The sequence below is a fragment of the Equus przewalskii genome, chromosome 13 (genome assembly GCF_037783145.1).
Source record: "Equus przewalskii isolate Varuska chromosome 13, EquPr2, whole genome shotgun sequence".
Taxonomy (NCBI): domain Eukaryota; kingdom Metazoa; phylum Chordata; class Mammalia; order Perissodactyla; family Equidae; genus Equus; species Equus przewalskii.
The window spans coordinates 72,018,449-72,033,532 of record NC_091843.1 but is presented as its reverse complement, the minus strand read 5'-3'; the positions used below and the strand labels follow the sequence as shown (position 1 = coordinate 72,033,532).

General features: G+C 46.2%; 1 protein-coding gene across 4 annotated transcripts in view; it reads right to left on the bottom strand.

The window, feature by feature from the left end:
* The window catches only part of GLRX (glutaredoxin), a 44,517-nt gene extending 30,064 nt beyond the window's left edge, over nucleotides 1-14,453 (bottom strand). The window contains exons 1-3 of one of the 4 annotated variants that reach the window (XM_008520977.2): nucleotides 13,975-14,453; nucleotides 8,251-8,370; nucleotides 5,534-6,655 (exon numbers count right to left, since the gene is read on the bottom strand). In XM_008520977.2, the coding sequence (XP_008519199.1) occupies nucleotides 8,257-8,370; nucleotides 13,975-14,184 (324 nt within the window). In that variant the 5' untranslated portion in view covers nucleotides 14,185-14,453 and the 3' untranslated portion in view covers nucleotides 5,534-6,655; nucleotides 8,251-8,256. Of the gene's footprint in view, nucleotides 1-5,533; nucleotides 6,659-8,250; nucleotides 8,371-13,974 lie in introns of those variants that run through there. The other 3 variants (XM_008520978.2, XR_011525271.1, XR_011525272.1) reach the window with 3 other exon arrangements.
* Between the last annotated feature and the right edge of the window lie 631 nt (nucleotides 14,454-15,084).

The following is a 15,084-nucleotide window of genomic DNA, read 5'->3' as shown; positions in this document are numbered from 1 at the left end:
TATTGGAAAAACTAGATGCAGTGAAAGATACATAGAATGGTACCTTTCTATGCACCTGTGGCAAACTGGAATGTCTGTGTGGACTCTCTGACCCTCTCAATAGCCTTGAGATCCCCCAGGGGCTCATTCTCCTGTAGGCAAAGAACAGTGAGTGGAGAAAACTGTCCTCATGCTGAAGACTGTCGGGCTACGGGCGAACACCTCCCTCCTCAGATTCCTGTGGAAGGGGATTTCTCCTCTCCTGCCAGCTCAGGCAGTGTTCAGGGAGCATTTTGCATCCATTGCTCCGTCCCTCTCGTAGATGAGGGGAATTTCTCTGGTCATATTAAGGACAGTCTATCAGCCATTGGGTCACACCTGGGGGGGGGTAAATTGTCCTCCAAAGTGTCCTGAAGCCACATCCTCCCCACCCTGGTGCTGCCTGCCTTGGGCTTCCTGGATGGGAAGAAGAACCAGGGCTCCTCCTTGGTTAACCTGCTGTTTGTCTGTCTGTGGACGCCCACACTCTTCCCTCTCTGGAAGCAGCCTGTGGCCCATCCTTTTCCTCCCTTGCTACTCTCTGGCACTCTGCAATCATCCAGCAGCTGTGTTAGTGACTGGGATCTTCCAAGCAGGGTCCTGATTAAGGACACTGAGTCAGCTTTGCGCACCACTCTCGTCACACATGGGGTTGCATTCTAGATGCTGAGGGACAGCCCTCAGGGCCACAGCTTCCAGCTGATTTCTCTAATTTGACCTTCCCAAGAGTTGTCAGCCTGTTCCCAGAGTGGATCCTTTGGTCCCCGTTTGACACCTCTGGTCAGAACCCAGGGCAGATTATGTTAAAGATCATCCATACCCGCTCCACAGGATGGCTTGGAAGTATAAGGAAAGGCAGTGCAAAGTCCCCACTGTAAAACAACGTGTAATCCTGTGTATGACGTATTCCAAGTTTCACAAAGCACACGAGGAAAGAGGGAAGGCAGTTGCTCCACTCTCTCCTGAGAAAGCTCAGCTGTAGGGGGCCAGGGGCTATAACCTTGGTAGCAGGGAAGGAAGACCCCAAATGGGCAAGAAGAGCCCCCAGGAATAAAACCCCAGGAGCGCTAACTGCAACCCCAGAGAGGTTACCGGAGGTTCGGCACTTTCATTAACTCTCCTAATGCCCCTTCTTTTCTCCCCCACCTCAGCTTTGCACAGCTCACCAGAAAAGTCACCTGGGGACAGGAAATGTAAATCTGACTCGTGTTTAAATATCACCTGTGCTTAAAGGGATGTGGGCAGATTCTCTTAAGATTAAAGTCTGCCCCTTCAGACTTTATGCTCTCTGTATTTAATAAGAAAAGATCACTATTAATATAAGAATGGAATTTTACTGAAAATATCTCAGGAGCCCAGTTCTTTAAAATATTTTCCGGAACCCACTAACCATTGCATGGTGCAGTGAAATTAGAGAGCACGGCTCTCCCTTACAACCAAGTGTCAAGATAATGGCGTAATGATACTCACCGGGGATAGAAATAGTGCCACCTGTCCCACACACCCATTTATCACCCCCAGTTGTTACTTCCCTTTAAGGGCCGTCTTTGGACAGCCTTGAATTGGGGGAAGGGCTGTCAGTCACCACCTCCAGGGGCCAGGAAGCAGCAGACTGAAGGCAGTTATTAAAATGAGACACGTGCAAGGGATTGAATTGCTTGCTTTTTAAAGTAAACAGAAGCAGAGCTTTGGCTATGAATTTTTTGCGTGTTATTTTTGTTGCTTTCCTCTGCCAACCCCTTGTGCCAACCTCTCAGTGCTCTTTGGATGATAGTGCTTTCTATTCCTGTGTAATAAGCCAGAAACACTCAGCAAGGAGCCGGCAGAAAACAGGAGATTACAGGAGAGTCTGCACACTGACCAGGGGGCTGCCGAGTCTCTTTCCCCTGCTTGGCAGTCAGAACCTGGCGGCAAGGCCCAACCCACTGACCGTGAAACTGGAGAAGCTGAACGGCTCCAGAGAAAAACGTCCAGGAACTAACACGTGGGGGATCTGCGCCTCATCATTCATTCATTCATTCATTCAGACACCCAACAGATATTTCTCAGTGACTATTATATGCAGGCAGTCTTCTTGATGCTGCAGATACAGCAGTGAATAAAACCAATACACATTACTGGCCTTGAGGGGTTTACATTTTGGTGGTGAAACAGACAATAAAGAAAATAAATAAACGAATTGTACAATATATTAGGTAATAAATGCTATAGAGGAAAACAAAACAAGGAAGAGGGATAGAATGCTAGGTGAAATTTTAACTAGGATGATGTGGGAAACCTTGCTGAGAAGGTGACATTTGAACAAAGACTCTGTGGTGAAGCCAACCAGTAGGCAAGCCCAATCCATGCACACAAGTCTTCCAACCAGCTGTTGGTGCCTCCTTCTTAAATATCTAGTCAGACCTCCAGACATTTGTGGATGGCCTTTAAATGTAGAGCAGAAACAGAAAATAGGGACTCAGAGGGGAAGGAGTTACGGCAGGAATCAGAAGACAGCTTTTTAAAAAGCTCCAGCCATAATTAATATCCTTCCAGAGATGAAGGAAATGATTGTATCCATAAAAAAAGAACAAGAAAAAAAAAAAAGGAAACTAAGAACAAGAAAGAACTCTTGGAAATAAGAAAAAAGTCATAGTTGGAATAATTCAGTAAAGAAGTTTTAAAAAAATCACAATCACCTCAGAGAGATAATGTACTACAGCCATGAAACAAAAACAGTTCTATAAAAAGAGGAACATTCAGATACTATTGAAGAGCTATTGGATATTAAGCACATTGACATCAGAATTAAAAACTCAACAGAACGGTAGGAAGATAAAGATGAGCAAATCCCCCGGGGGGAGAAAAAGAGATTGAAAATAAGAGAATATAACAAAAATTAAGGACAAGTCCAGGAGAGCCAATAGGTGATTACCAGGAGTTCCAGAAAGACAACTCAGAGAAGATAGAGGAGAGGAAAGCATCCATGAAACAATCCAATGAAATTTCTAAGAACTGAAAGACAAGAGAGAAGATTGAATGGACCGCCCAAACTTCCGAGTAGCCCCCAAAATGTATGAAAATAGCCCCTCTCCAAGGTATGTCAGTGTGCTATTTTAGAGCACAGGACCCCAAGGGAAGATTTTGTAAGCTTCCAGAGTAGAAAACAAACAAACAAACAAACCCAAACTGGTCATCCACCAAGTATTAGGAATCAGAATGGCTTCAGATTTCTTAACAGCAACACAGGCAGCAGAAGACAGTGAGCAGCGGCGTCAGAGTTCTGCAGGAAACCGATTCCTAACTAGGAGCTATATCTGGACAAACTATCAACCAAATACGAGGGCAAAATAAAAATATTTTCAGATAAACAAGGTTTCAAAAAGCTTACTTCCCATTCTCTCTTTCTTAATAACCATGGAGGATATATGGTCCTCCCAAATGGAAAAAAAAAAAAAAAAAAGGACATCATCTGCTAATTTTCCTTCAATATCCATTCCTTTGGTGTGGACCTCCCTGACTTTTAGCTGGGCAAGGAGCTTCTCAGCAGGGACACCATTGCCCAGCCTCCCCTGTGGCTAAGGGAGGCCCTGGACGAAGTCCTGGCCAAGGGATGGGAGCAGAAGTGGTGCATACAACTCCTGGGTTGGTGGGAGTCCATGGGGCAAAGCCCCTTTGGACTGTTATGAGAGAGACAATTAAGCTTCTAACGTAATTTTGTTACGGCAGTTTAGCTGTAACAAATACATATGGGACGTGGGAAATAGGAGATCAGGAAACTGAATCCCCAGGATGATGGTGAAGGGACATCGCGGGAAGAGAGCTGTGCCCTGACACACACGGCAACGATTCCAGATTGCAGTGGTGTAATTTTCCATGTTGAGGGCTCTCCTGCTGTACCTCTTTTTTTTTTAAGATGGACACCTGAGCTAACATCTGTTACTAGTCTTTTTTTTTTTTCCTTCTTCCTCTCTCCAAAGCACCCCAGTACATAGTTGTATATTTTAGTTGTGGGTCCTTCTAGTTGTGGCATGTGGCATGTCGCCCCCTCAGCATGGCTTGATGAGCGGTGCCGTGTCTATGCCCAGGGTCCGAACCAGCAAAACCCTGTGACCCAGAAGCACAGCGCATGAACTTAACTGCTTGGCCACAGGGCCAGCCCCCGGCTGTACCTTATTTAACTCGAGGACAGAATGCTCAAATGAGCCTGAAGCAGATTCTTATCTGTACTTAGTTGCCTCATGCTGACATTTTTATTCATGCCACACACTTGGCTAGTCGAGGGTGTGCCACACTCCCACAGAAGTGATGTGCTTTGACCTACTCCTGAGAGTGGGAGGTGGGCTGTGGAAGCAGGAAACACAGAGCAGCCCGCTTCCATCGACCATATTTCTGGGGCATGCCCAGTACCTGTTCACATGATAGCCTCCCTGACCACCAAAGACTCACTCAGGACCACCCCTCTGGTAAACTCCCCAGGAAGCTGAAGCCAGTCTATGACCCAGAGCCTCTGTCTGGCTCATCTTCTCCTGGGGTCGTTCATCTGATTGTCATATCGCCCTTTCCTTACACAGCGAGATTGGTGTTTGCTGTTGCTTTTCGAAACTAAGATGTATTGTTTAGGGATATTTAGAGAGTAAAACTATAAAGAGAAGTGTCAGAATGATTGCAACAACGAGCTAGTGTTCCCTCTGTGGAGGGAAGAGGTTAAACAGAGATGTTAAGCAATGCCTCTTGCCTTTGAGTATTTCTGAGTCTGGCAAGAACCCAGAACAGATGATTGATGACAACACAACCTGATGAGGGTTTTAAAGTACCTCTATGCAGAGGGCTTTAGGATCACAGAAGAGGGAGCAAGTCTGGGAGATCCGATATGTGATTACTAGGAGTTCCAGAAAGAGAACACAGAAAAGATAGAGGAAAGTCAAAAGGCAGTGAGAGGAGAGGGTATGTAAAGGGGGAGGTAGTCTGTAAGTCAGGGCTTGAAGGAGGAGTATGACAGCAAAACAAAGGCTAAGAAAGGGCATCTCTGGAGGAGGAAACACATGAGCAGAGACAGAGGAGTATGAAAGAAAGTGCAGGCAAGCGAACTGGAGTGGATCAGGGACAGTGCAGGTTGCACACCGCGCAGCCTCCAGGGGGTGTCAATCAGAGCGTTGTGCAGTGCATGACCTGCACAATCATCCACAGCAGTCTGGTTGAAGGCAGTGGTAGAGCCCGTAAGGGAAGGAAGAGTAAGCCAAAAGCACAAGGGTATTAAGTGAGAAATGGAAAATGGAACATGAAATGAAAAAGACTATTATTAAACCCTAAACAGTATTCAATAGGCTAGTGTTGATATATTACATTCAAATTATTTGTCATTTCAATATAAAATTGGAAAATCACATCAACCATTTGTCCTCAGTGAGGGACAATAGCATGTGCTTTATAATGGCGAGAGAAAAACATAAAGCTTTAAATTGGTGTATTTTGCATTAATATCATTCCTTAAGGTCTTGAGAACATAGAAAAGAATTGGACAAAGATCACTGTATCATCTCTGGGTACTTCTTTATTAGAAAAGAAATTAACATTCACCCTAAAGACTGCAGAAGGAAATTAACTTACTCTTGCAATGCTAGAACAAACATCACAGTAAGGGATCCTTAAGTTTTCAGAGAGTAGGGAAAAAAAGGAGAGAGAAAATAATTTAGGACCGTGTTTCTTAAATTTGGCTACTTTCACAGACATACCCTTGGGGGAGGGAGTTGTAAGTTTTCTGTGATAACGTTTTAAATTTCATGTTTTACTTTGGTTCATAATCTAAGCAAATTAACACATACTTGTTCAGGATGACCTGGATGAGCATCTTAGGCAAGAGATGATCACGGCATCTCCACCTGGACCTCCGATCACTGGGCACCAGGAGGCCAACAGTGCTTAATGTTTCATGCGGACTTTCTCAAATGGGGCCCTCAGGCCCTTCATTTCTTAATTCACTTCTCCAATTTCTTAACTGTTGAACATTTCCTGTGAGAGCTGTGAATTTGTCAAGGTTGAGAACACTGTTTCAGAGCAAACGATTCTCAAGATAGGAGTGGGGTGGAGTGAGGATGGTAACCAGGGAGACACATGCAGTTTGAAAAAGTACATTCAAAATACTTATTGATTTCATAGTACAAACTCCATAAAGCCAAACTCAACAAAATAATTTTCAGGTAGTAGCAGAAAACCAACTACAGATTCATCCTGAGGGGCTTGGGATAAACTTGGTTGCGAAACACTGGCTTAGAGGTAGACGAGGCCCGGCGCATGGAGGACAATCATAAGAAACATGTGCCAAAGAGAGAGAACATCTTTTGAGTCAGTGAGTGAATTCTAGGCCATGACTGTCACGGTCTTTTGGAACCCAAAGGGCCGATCCAGAAGAAACCCAAGACATCCATCAACCTTCTCAGATCTGTGATTTGGGGCAAGTTGAGCCACTTTTAACACTAAATCAAAAAAGAAAAAGCTATTTTTGCCAACCCCCACCCCTCCTTTTTTGGTTAACATATTTCAGAAGTAAACAGCTGCTGTAGCTGGGTAAAGGTAGCCCCTGATCCATCCACCAGGAAGTGCTGTCATCATTGCAATGCTATTCAGCTCTCAGGGGGACATCAGTCTGGGATCAGCTCTGCTGGGAAAAAATACAGAGAACTGGATTTTCTTGGAAAGGTAAATTCCCCTCATTTCCCTTTTCATTACCAGGACACTTACTCTTGCTATTTAAACACAATGTGTTACAGATGGCCCTGGGATGCAGCTGCCAGCAAAATACTGAGAGCATATAATGCAAATAAAGAAAGCTTGTGAGTATGGGGGACTCTAATGGCCACCCCAACATAGAGGTAGTTGGGGAAACGGTATTCCTCATCTTCCCAGGAATGTCATTGGCTTCCTTCCATTCTTCGTCTAAGCCTAAATTGCTAAAAAAAGTATTCCAGAATAGGAAACATTTGGCACCATAGTTAATTGGGTTAAGTGCTTTAGTGCACGGGGTGAGGCCAGGAAGCTCACCCAAGCAGACAGTGCTCACCTGCCTAGAGGATGTTGTAGAATTGTGATTAGAAGGCTTATAATATTAACTATTTTATTTCAAGGGATTCAGTTATATTTTTCCAGACCTTTCTTTTTCATACTTCTGTTGCTATTCTGAGTAACCACCACAAATTATACATACTCATTTCTCAAGGGTAAGTTATTAATTAATGGATAATAAATACCCCTCAAAGAATATTTTGGTTTAAGAACCATACATTTCTCCTTTGACTAAAAAAAACAGAGTCTCTGTATGTATGAGTCAGTGGAGTTGGCCTGGCTTGAAGCTGGCTAGCACTAACAAGAGCCGGGGGAGAAGGGAGCTCAGCAGACCCCAAAAGTAGGCTGGTTCCTTTCTGAATAGTTCATCACCCTATGGTTTTCCATTGAGCCAAGGATCTCCTTTAGGTTACAATTTTAGAAAACTTCGTTTTGGCGTTTGGGAAGCCAATTAGATTGAATTGATTTGCAGTGTGAATACAGCAAAGCAAAAGTTACCTTGATTTCACGTTGCACTCAGAATCATCCAGATTACTTACCAAGGCCTGCGTGCTCTGGCCCCTGCCCACATGTTACTCCTCTTCCTTCTCACTACGCTTCACTCGGTCTGCTCTTGCTTCCCTTCCCTTCCTTGAAGAGTCCATACTTCTCACGTCAGGGCCTTTGCACTTGCTATTCCCTCTGCCTGAAAAGGTCTTCTGCTTCACCTTCACATAGCTGTCTCCATCTTGTCAACCAAGCCTCAGCGCAACCAGCCCCTCTGAGAAAGGCCTTCCCACGCCATATCAGCTAAATTTGCTCCCCACTCCCTACCATGTTCTATCACATTACCCTATTTATTTGTTTCAGGAATTATCTACTTGTTTCTGATCTGTCTACCTCTCTAGAATACAAGTCCCATGTTATCTTTTTGTTCACTACTATATTCCCAGTGCCTAGTACAGCATCTGGCACGTGGTAAGTGCTTAATAAACATTTGTTAAATGAAGGTCGAGTGAGAGGATTTCCTCCCATTGACACAATTAATCCCTTTGTAAAATGTGAAGTCACATAAATGACCTCACGGGTCCCCAAACCACCCCAAATCATTCTTTCCCTAGCCAGAACGCCTTCCTAGCTTATAATAAAACATGGCAATAGAATGCCACTGTCTCCCAGTGTTCTGGGCCCAGCGTCCCACCTGTCACTCACCTGTAATTATTCTAGAGCTCCAATTTGCTTTAGCCGTGTCAACAGCTGCCCACTCTGATGCATGTTGAGTAGGTCAGTGCATCCACCTATACAGTCTTTACCGATGAAGACGCGAGGTACCTAAAAAAGCAAACAAGCCAGGACATTTAGGAACTTAATTATTAGGTTAGAAAGAATGACATTTTCTCCTTCCTCTAAATATTTTCCATGATCCAAAGCTGTTCAAATCACTTTACAACCTCCTCTTATATATTCTTTCAGGTCAGAACTTTCTCTTCTAAGCGTAAAATCATTCACTAAAGAATTTAAGCCAAGATGTTTTTCAAATTGCATGTGCTGTGCGTAAGATTGCCCAACTAGTCAGAGTGATTTAAAATTTCCCTCTGCAGAAACACAGTTCAGGGAAGCAATTTTGGTTGGCTGCAGCTAGACCACCCTGATTAAATTCCGGTTCCTCTGCAGCTGGGACCACCCCTGAGACATAAGCCATGGCAACCAGGTAGGAGTTTGTTTCTAAATACAGTAGGAAAAGTACCTGCATTAGGTCTCTGCCCCTGATTTTCAGGTCCACGGTTTATTACAGTCATCTTTCTCTGTCATGAGCTCTGTCCTCAGTGGTGATGTCCGAGTCTCCCTTTTTAATCCCTGGCCCATCATGAAATGTGTAAGTGCTACAGCTCTGGGAGCAAGCACGTTCGTCTGCTTTGGTTTCACACCTGGCTTGGGTGGGTCACCCACGGCAAGATTTACACAATCAGTCTGACACAGTCATCACGTCCACTGAGTGCATTTATCTCCAATCACACTCAGGCTCCTGCCCTGCTGCTAGGCACATTCCAGATTCCAGAGGGCTCTTGGAATCCTGAAGGAGGAGGAAGTCCTCTCACTGTGGCCCGGACAACCTCCAGGCCAAGGGGCTTACACAAAGGCTGACAGGTAGTGAAGAAACAAGCACAAGATGGGTCACCTGAGTGGTTAGAAGCAAGAAGCTCCTCTCCCTGGACACAAGGAACATACTAGAAAGGGTGGGAGAAGTGAGAGATAGAAAGCAGTAAGAATATTTTCAAAGCTGTTGATTTTCCTCAGAGGGCATAGTAATTCAAGCGAATTTTTTTAAAAAATGAGAGAGCTGAGGAAGAGGGTTGAATTATTTTGGATAAGTCCTGACAGTATTTTTATTAAGAAGGGGTCTGGGTGGAAGTGAGCTTTAAAAATTAAGGCCAAAATTAAAAGAATCCAGCACCACATTTCTGTGGCTATTTCCTCTTGCCTCAAGAGTGGGAAAGAACACACAGGACACGGACTGAGAAGACCTGCTCACGTCGTCCTCGTCGCTCACTGGAGGTGCAGCCTGCTCCACCGCACCACACGGCGGGCTGGGCTTCGCACATGGGAAGTGCCATCGAGGCAACATTGTTTTCTCAGCTGAAAGAATAGCCGCAGAAAGATGAGCCCAGAAACCTCAGCTTTCCCCTGGGTCCTGGCCATTATTTTAGAGAAAATAAAGCCCCCTCCCCCAATTGTTGGAGGCCCTTTGGCTTTTATCTCCCCAGAAACACTAGGCTGTGGTCAGTTGTAACAGTAAATAGAACAAAATCCTAATGTAATTCTAATATAATTATATGTCAGAGCACCTTCTGTTGAAGGCATCGCATAAGGAGATAAAAATCATCTGAGCTTTAAATAAGAAAGAGACGTATTCATTCTGGAACTTCTATGTTTTCAAAAAGGTCTGAGCCATTGTTGAACGGGCGTCAGAACTGCTGAAGGGCTTGTTAAAACATAGATTTCTACTCCCCTCCCCAAAATTCTGATAGAGGACATCTGGGTGGAGGTCCAAGAATTTGTATTTCTGACGAGTTTGCAGGTGAAGCTGACACGGCTGCCCCAGGGTTCGCGTGTGTAAACCACTGTTTACACTGGCTGACGCCGAGCAGCTGTTCATTCCTCCCAGGGTACAGTGGCTTTGAAAACCCACAGCCCTACAGCAGCCCCCACCGCGTGGCACAGGCCCTGACACAGGATGGCGCTGTCTCCAGGGTGGGGCCGTATGCACACCACTGGGCAAAGAAGCTGTTTGACTGAGAGCTGAAAGGCCCCTTTGCCCGTACACCCCCCATCTAGTTAGGCAACAGCAAAAGCACTTGAAAGCACAACAGTCACCAGCACCCCCAAAGGGAGCTGAACCACAGGCTGCACAGGACAGAGTGCGGGGCTGTGGTGACAAGACAGGAAACTGTTGATTGAGCTGAGGAACGATGAAGAAACGCACCCTCTGTGCGCTCCCCACAGCCCCGTCCCCTTCTTCAGAGGAACTTGAGAGTCTGTTACTATCAAGAAGCAGAAAGACAACTGCCACCCTAACAACCCTTGCTCTCCTGGAAGTGGTTTCTCCAGCCCCCAGCCTCAGCGAGGCGGCATCTTCTGTGCTCTAAGCTTACTCGGATGCAGCTACTAAAGCTCCTTCTCAACACCGCTCACCCCTCCCTGGATGCGTCCCTGTTACGAGCCACGAGCATTTCTCACGTGAATTACAGCTGGAGCCTCCAGGCATCTCCCAGCTTCAATCCTCGCCTGGCGTCCCTAGAGTCTCTTCTCCTGACAGCCACCAGAGTGACCCTTTCAAAATGAAACTAGATTCAAAACTAACTCCTCTGCTGTCTCACATCACGTGCCACAGTTTTAATGATAGCTTGAAAGGCCTTCCCAACCCATACCCCATCATCTCTTCCTGTTCTCCATTCTCCCACCAGCTCACAATGCTCCAGCCATGCAGGCCTCCTTGCCAGGCACATTTCTGCCACAGGAACTTTGCACTTGCTGTTCCCACTGCCTGGATGCTCTGCCCCTGTATGTCTGTGTGCCTTCCGTCCTCACCTCCTTTAGAGATTTACTCCAATCAGTGAGGCCCTGATGGCTCCATTTAAAGCTGTACCTTCTGCCTACTGCCTCTCTTTCCTTCTTAGCTCTTCTCCACAGCACATATCACTTACCACCTTCCCACATAATGTTTCATTCTGTTTACTAGAATGGAAGTTCCACAAGGGCAGGAGTTTTTTTTTTTTTCTGTTCATGGCAGTGTTTCCAACGTCCAGAAAAGTGCCTACGATGTAGTAGGTGCTTAAAAATATTTGTTGTATCCAGCAGAATTATCCTTCAAAGTGAAGGAGAAATAAAGACTTTCACACAGTCAAAAATTAGGGGAATTTATCGCTAATAGATTTGCCTTGCAAGAAATGTTCAAAGTTCCTCACAGAGAAGGAAAATGATAGAGGTCACAAACGGATCTACATAAGGAAAGAAAGAGCTTTAGAGAAGGAATAAATGACGGCACTGAGCTAGGAACCGGGACTATAGCAAAACCAGAACAGGTTTCTCCAAGTACATGGCCCAACTGAAGACCTCAGTTTCTGTAATCAGTGAAGTCCAGCTGGGTTCCTACTGTCTGCACAGCACCACAGGTCAGTGCAGGATGAGTAAGATAGGCACCACTCTCAAGTTTTCAGTTTCTTCGAATACAAACCCTTCACTGTTGGGGAGCATGAGGCATACAACATCAAAGGATTTATTCTCCTTAGAGGAATGCCTTTCGGACTCAAGAACCTGTGAAAAATATTTTTTTAAATTCAAAAACAACCTTAAAAGACTACTAGAAGAAAAATTGTTGCTTTACAAAAAACAAAAAATTGTTGAATGAACGCATGAAGAGGTTTGTTTTTCCTGCTAGAGAACAGAGACTGCCTAGCTGAGCCGTGGCTCCCAAAACTTGTTGCAAATTGGAATTACCTGAGGATCTTTTCTTTGATAGGAAATAAACTATTTTTTCCCCAGCTTGAGGTATAATTGACAAATTTGTATATATTTAAGGTGTACAATGTCATGGTTTGATGGCATGTCATGGTATGTTGTGAAATGATTACCATAATCAAGTTAATTAACTTACTCATCACCTCACGTGGTTACCATTTTTGTGTACGCAGGGAGAACACTTAAGATCTACTCTCTGCAAATTTCAAGCATAAGATACAGTATTGTTAACTATAGTCATCATGCTGTACTTTAGATCCCCAGAACTTATTCATCTTATAAGTTTCTACCGTTTGACCTGGGAATCTTTAAAACCAGTAAGGCCTGGCTCCCACCTCCGACTTGGTGTTTTTGGTGAGGAAGATTGGCCCTGAGCTAACATCTGTTGCCAATCTTCCTTTTTTTTTCCTCCCCAAAGCCCCAGCACATAGTTGTATATCCCAGTTGTAGGTCATTCTAGCTCTTTCGTGTGGGATGCTGTCACAGCATGGCTTGATGTGTGGTGTGTAGGTCTGCTGCCAGGATCTGGTGGGGCCAACCCCAGGCAACCAAAGCGGAGCACAGGAACTTCACTACCCAGCCACGGGCCGCCCCGACATGGTGTTTCAATTGGTATGGGGTATGACTTGGGATTTTTTTTTTAAAAAAAAATGCTCCTCAGGTGATTCTAACATGCAGCAACACCTGAGAACCCCTGGCAGTGAGGGGTCCATCACAGCCGGGTCCATGGCAGTACTTGTACCGCTCTTTCCTTCTCAGGACCCGAAGCCTGCACAGCTGGTGGTCCAGCTAAGCAGCAAGGGTCTCTCTCACCACTGTGTCCTCTGTTCCAGGACCTCCCAAAGGCAGGAGTCCTCCCCTGGGGTCCTGGAAGCAACAGGTTTGGCCTCTGTGATTTCTGACTGGAGAGGCGGGAAGGAACAGCCTCCCATGCTTTACTCTGAGAATCCAGAAGAAACCCTGGAAGTCAGATTAAAACTGAACTAGGATATGTGCTTCTGCAAACACTGTGTCCTAGAATATACATCCTGAAAGGGAACTTGGGTGAGCAGGTGGGACATCACTCACCCAACCCAGCACCAGAACTGATGCAGGCGATCTGGCTGGCTGGGCATCCCCCTAGAAGCCTCGGACCCCAAGGAAGAGGAAGCCTGTTCAGATCAAAGAGAGCAGTTCTTAGAGGGGCTCACGGTCTACTCATACCAAAGGGGACTTAGAGGTCGCCTACTCTAGTCTGGTCTTGCAGCCGAGGAGGTCCTTGAGGATCACAGAGGTGGTGACTTGCCCAGGATCACACAGCAAGCCACTGTGAGAGGCAGGCGGGAACTCTGGCCTCTGGACTTCCTCCTATGACAGGCCTGGAAACATCCCGTCATTTAGAACAAGGGGCAAATAAAGAGCCTTTAGATTTTGCCAGTGGGAGGAGTTAGATAAGGAAGAATGAGCAAATTAGGTTAAAGAGAGCCTAGAGAAAAGAATGAAGGACAGCGAATCCCGCTTGGCTGTGGAAAACAGAAGACAAGAGTGCGCACGATTCCCATATGCAGTAGCAGAAAGGGACAGATCACACTTGGTCCTTCCACCCCGAACCGCCAAGCTGAAAACTATCATTTCACGGCAGGGCTTAAAACAAAGACTCCAGATAACTCCTCCACGACAGCCGCTCGGCCCACTGACCCTGACGCGCAGTCAGCTGCTCTCCCTCCTCCCATCTCAGGGGACCCTTGGCTGCAGTCGGGCCGCCCGTTCCAGGGGCCCGTCGTGCTCAGGCGCCTCCCCAACCCCGCACAGCCCTCCCGACGCCTTGAGTGACGCAGCCCTAGCGGTGCCCTAGAGAAAGGCACAGGCGGACCCTGCTCACAGCCCGGTGAAGAAAACGGAATCGGTGAGCGTTTTAGAACGAAACCCCAGGCTCACCGTTCTGGCTCCTGTGAGCTCTTGCAAATAATCCTGAATCTTGCTCACGTCGTCGCCGGTGGCTGTGATATCGACAAATTCCAAAGACCCTTGTTTGAAGGGCAATCGGCTGAGGAGCTCGTGGGTCTTTTTGCAGTAGGGGCAAGTGGGCTTGATGAACACAACCACCTTCCCGGGCTGGAGCTTGCTGTTCACAAACTCTTTAGCCATGCTGACAGGCTGCCGCCTCCCGGGGAGGAATCCTCACTTGCAGGTATTGCTCGGGGTGTAAAACGAGGCCCAGCCGGCTGGCTCCCATTTAAAGGAACCTCCCTGGAGGAGGAGTTTGCCCGGTAGCCTGCTCAGTTTTTAAAGGGACAGCCCCAAAGTCATTTCAGTCTGGTGTGATTCACCTGCTGGAGATGCCGGGGAATGCATACTTGTATTTAGACACCGATAGCTATGCCCAGGGCGTCATTGTCCTCAGATCTTTCAGGAGTGCCTGCCCTTTGGCAGAAAGCATAGTCAAATAACCCTCTGGGGAAGCACAAAGTGCACAGGCCAGCTCCAGGGAGGGAGCCGTGACCTCAGAGGCAGGCAGTGACCTCTTGGAGTAAAACCTTTGTTTTCCTTCTCAGAGACACAGTTTTTTAAAAGACATGGAAACAGAATCATTCAAGAAACAGAATGCCTTGAAATCTCTTTAGTGGAAGTGGGTTGGAAATTGTGACTTTGCATCCCGTCTTGAGGCTGCTCCCAGGGCATTTTGCTTGGCCGGCATGGTGGGTGTTTTGCTGTAGTGATTATTTAATTTAATTTAATTTAATTAATTAATTTATTTTGAGGAAGATTAGCCCTGAGCTAACTACTGCCAGTCCTCCTCTTTTTTGCTGAGGAAGCCTGGCCCTGAGCTAACATCTATGCCCACCTTCCTCTGCTTTGTATGTGGGATGCCTACCACAGCATGGTGTGCCAAGCCGTGCCATGTCCGCACCCGGAATCCGAACCAGCGAACGAACCCTGGGCCGCTGAGAAGCAGAACATGCGAACTTAATCGCTGCGCCGCCGGGCAGGCCCTGTTGTGATTATTTTAATGGCGTTAGTTCCCAACATTTAAAAATGTGAACATTT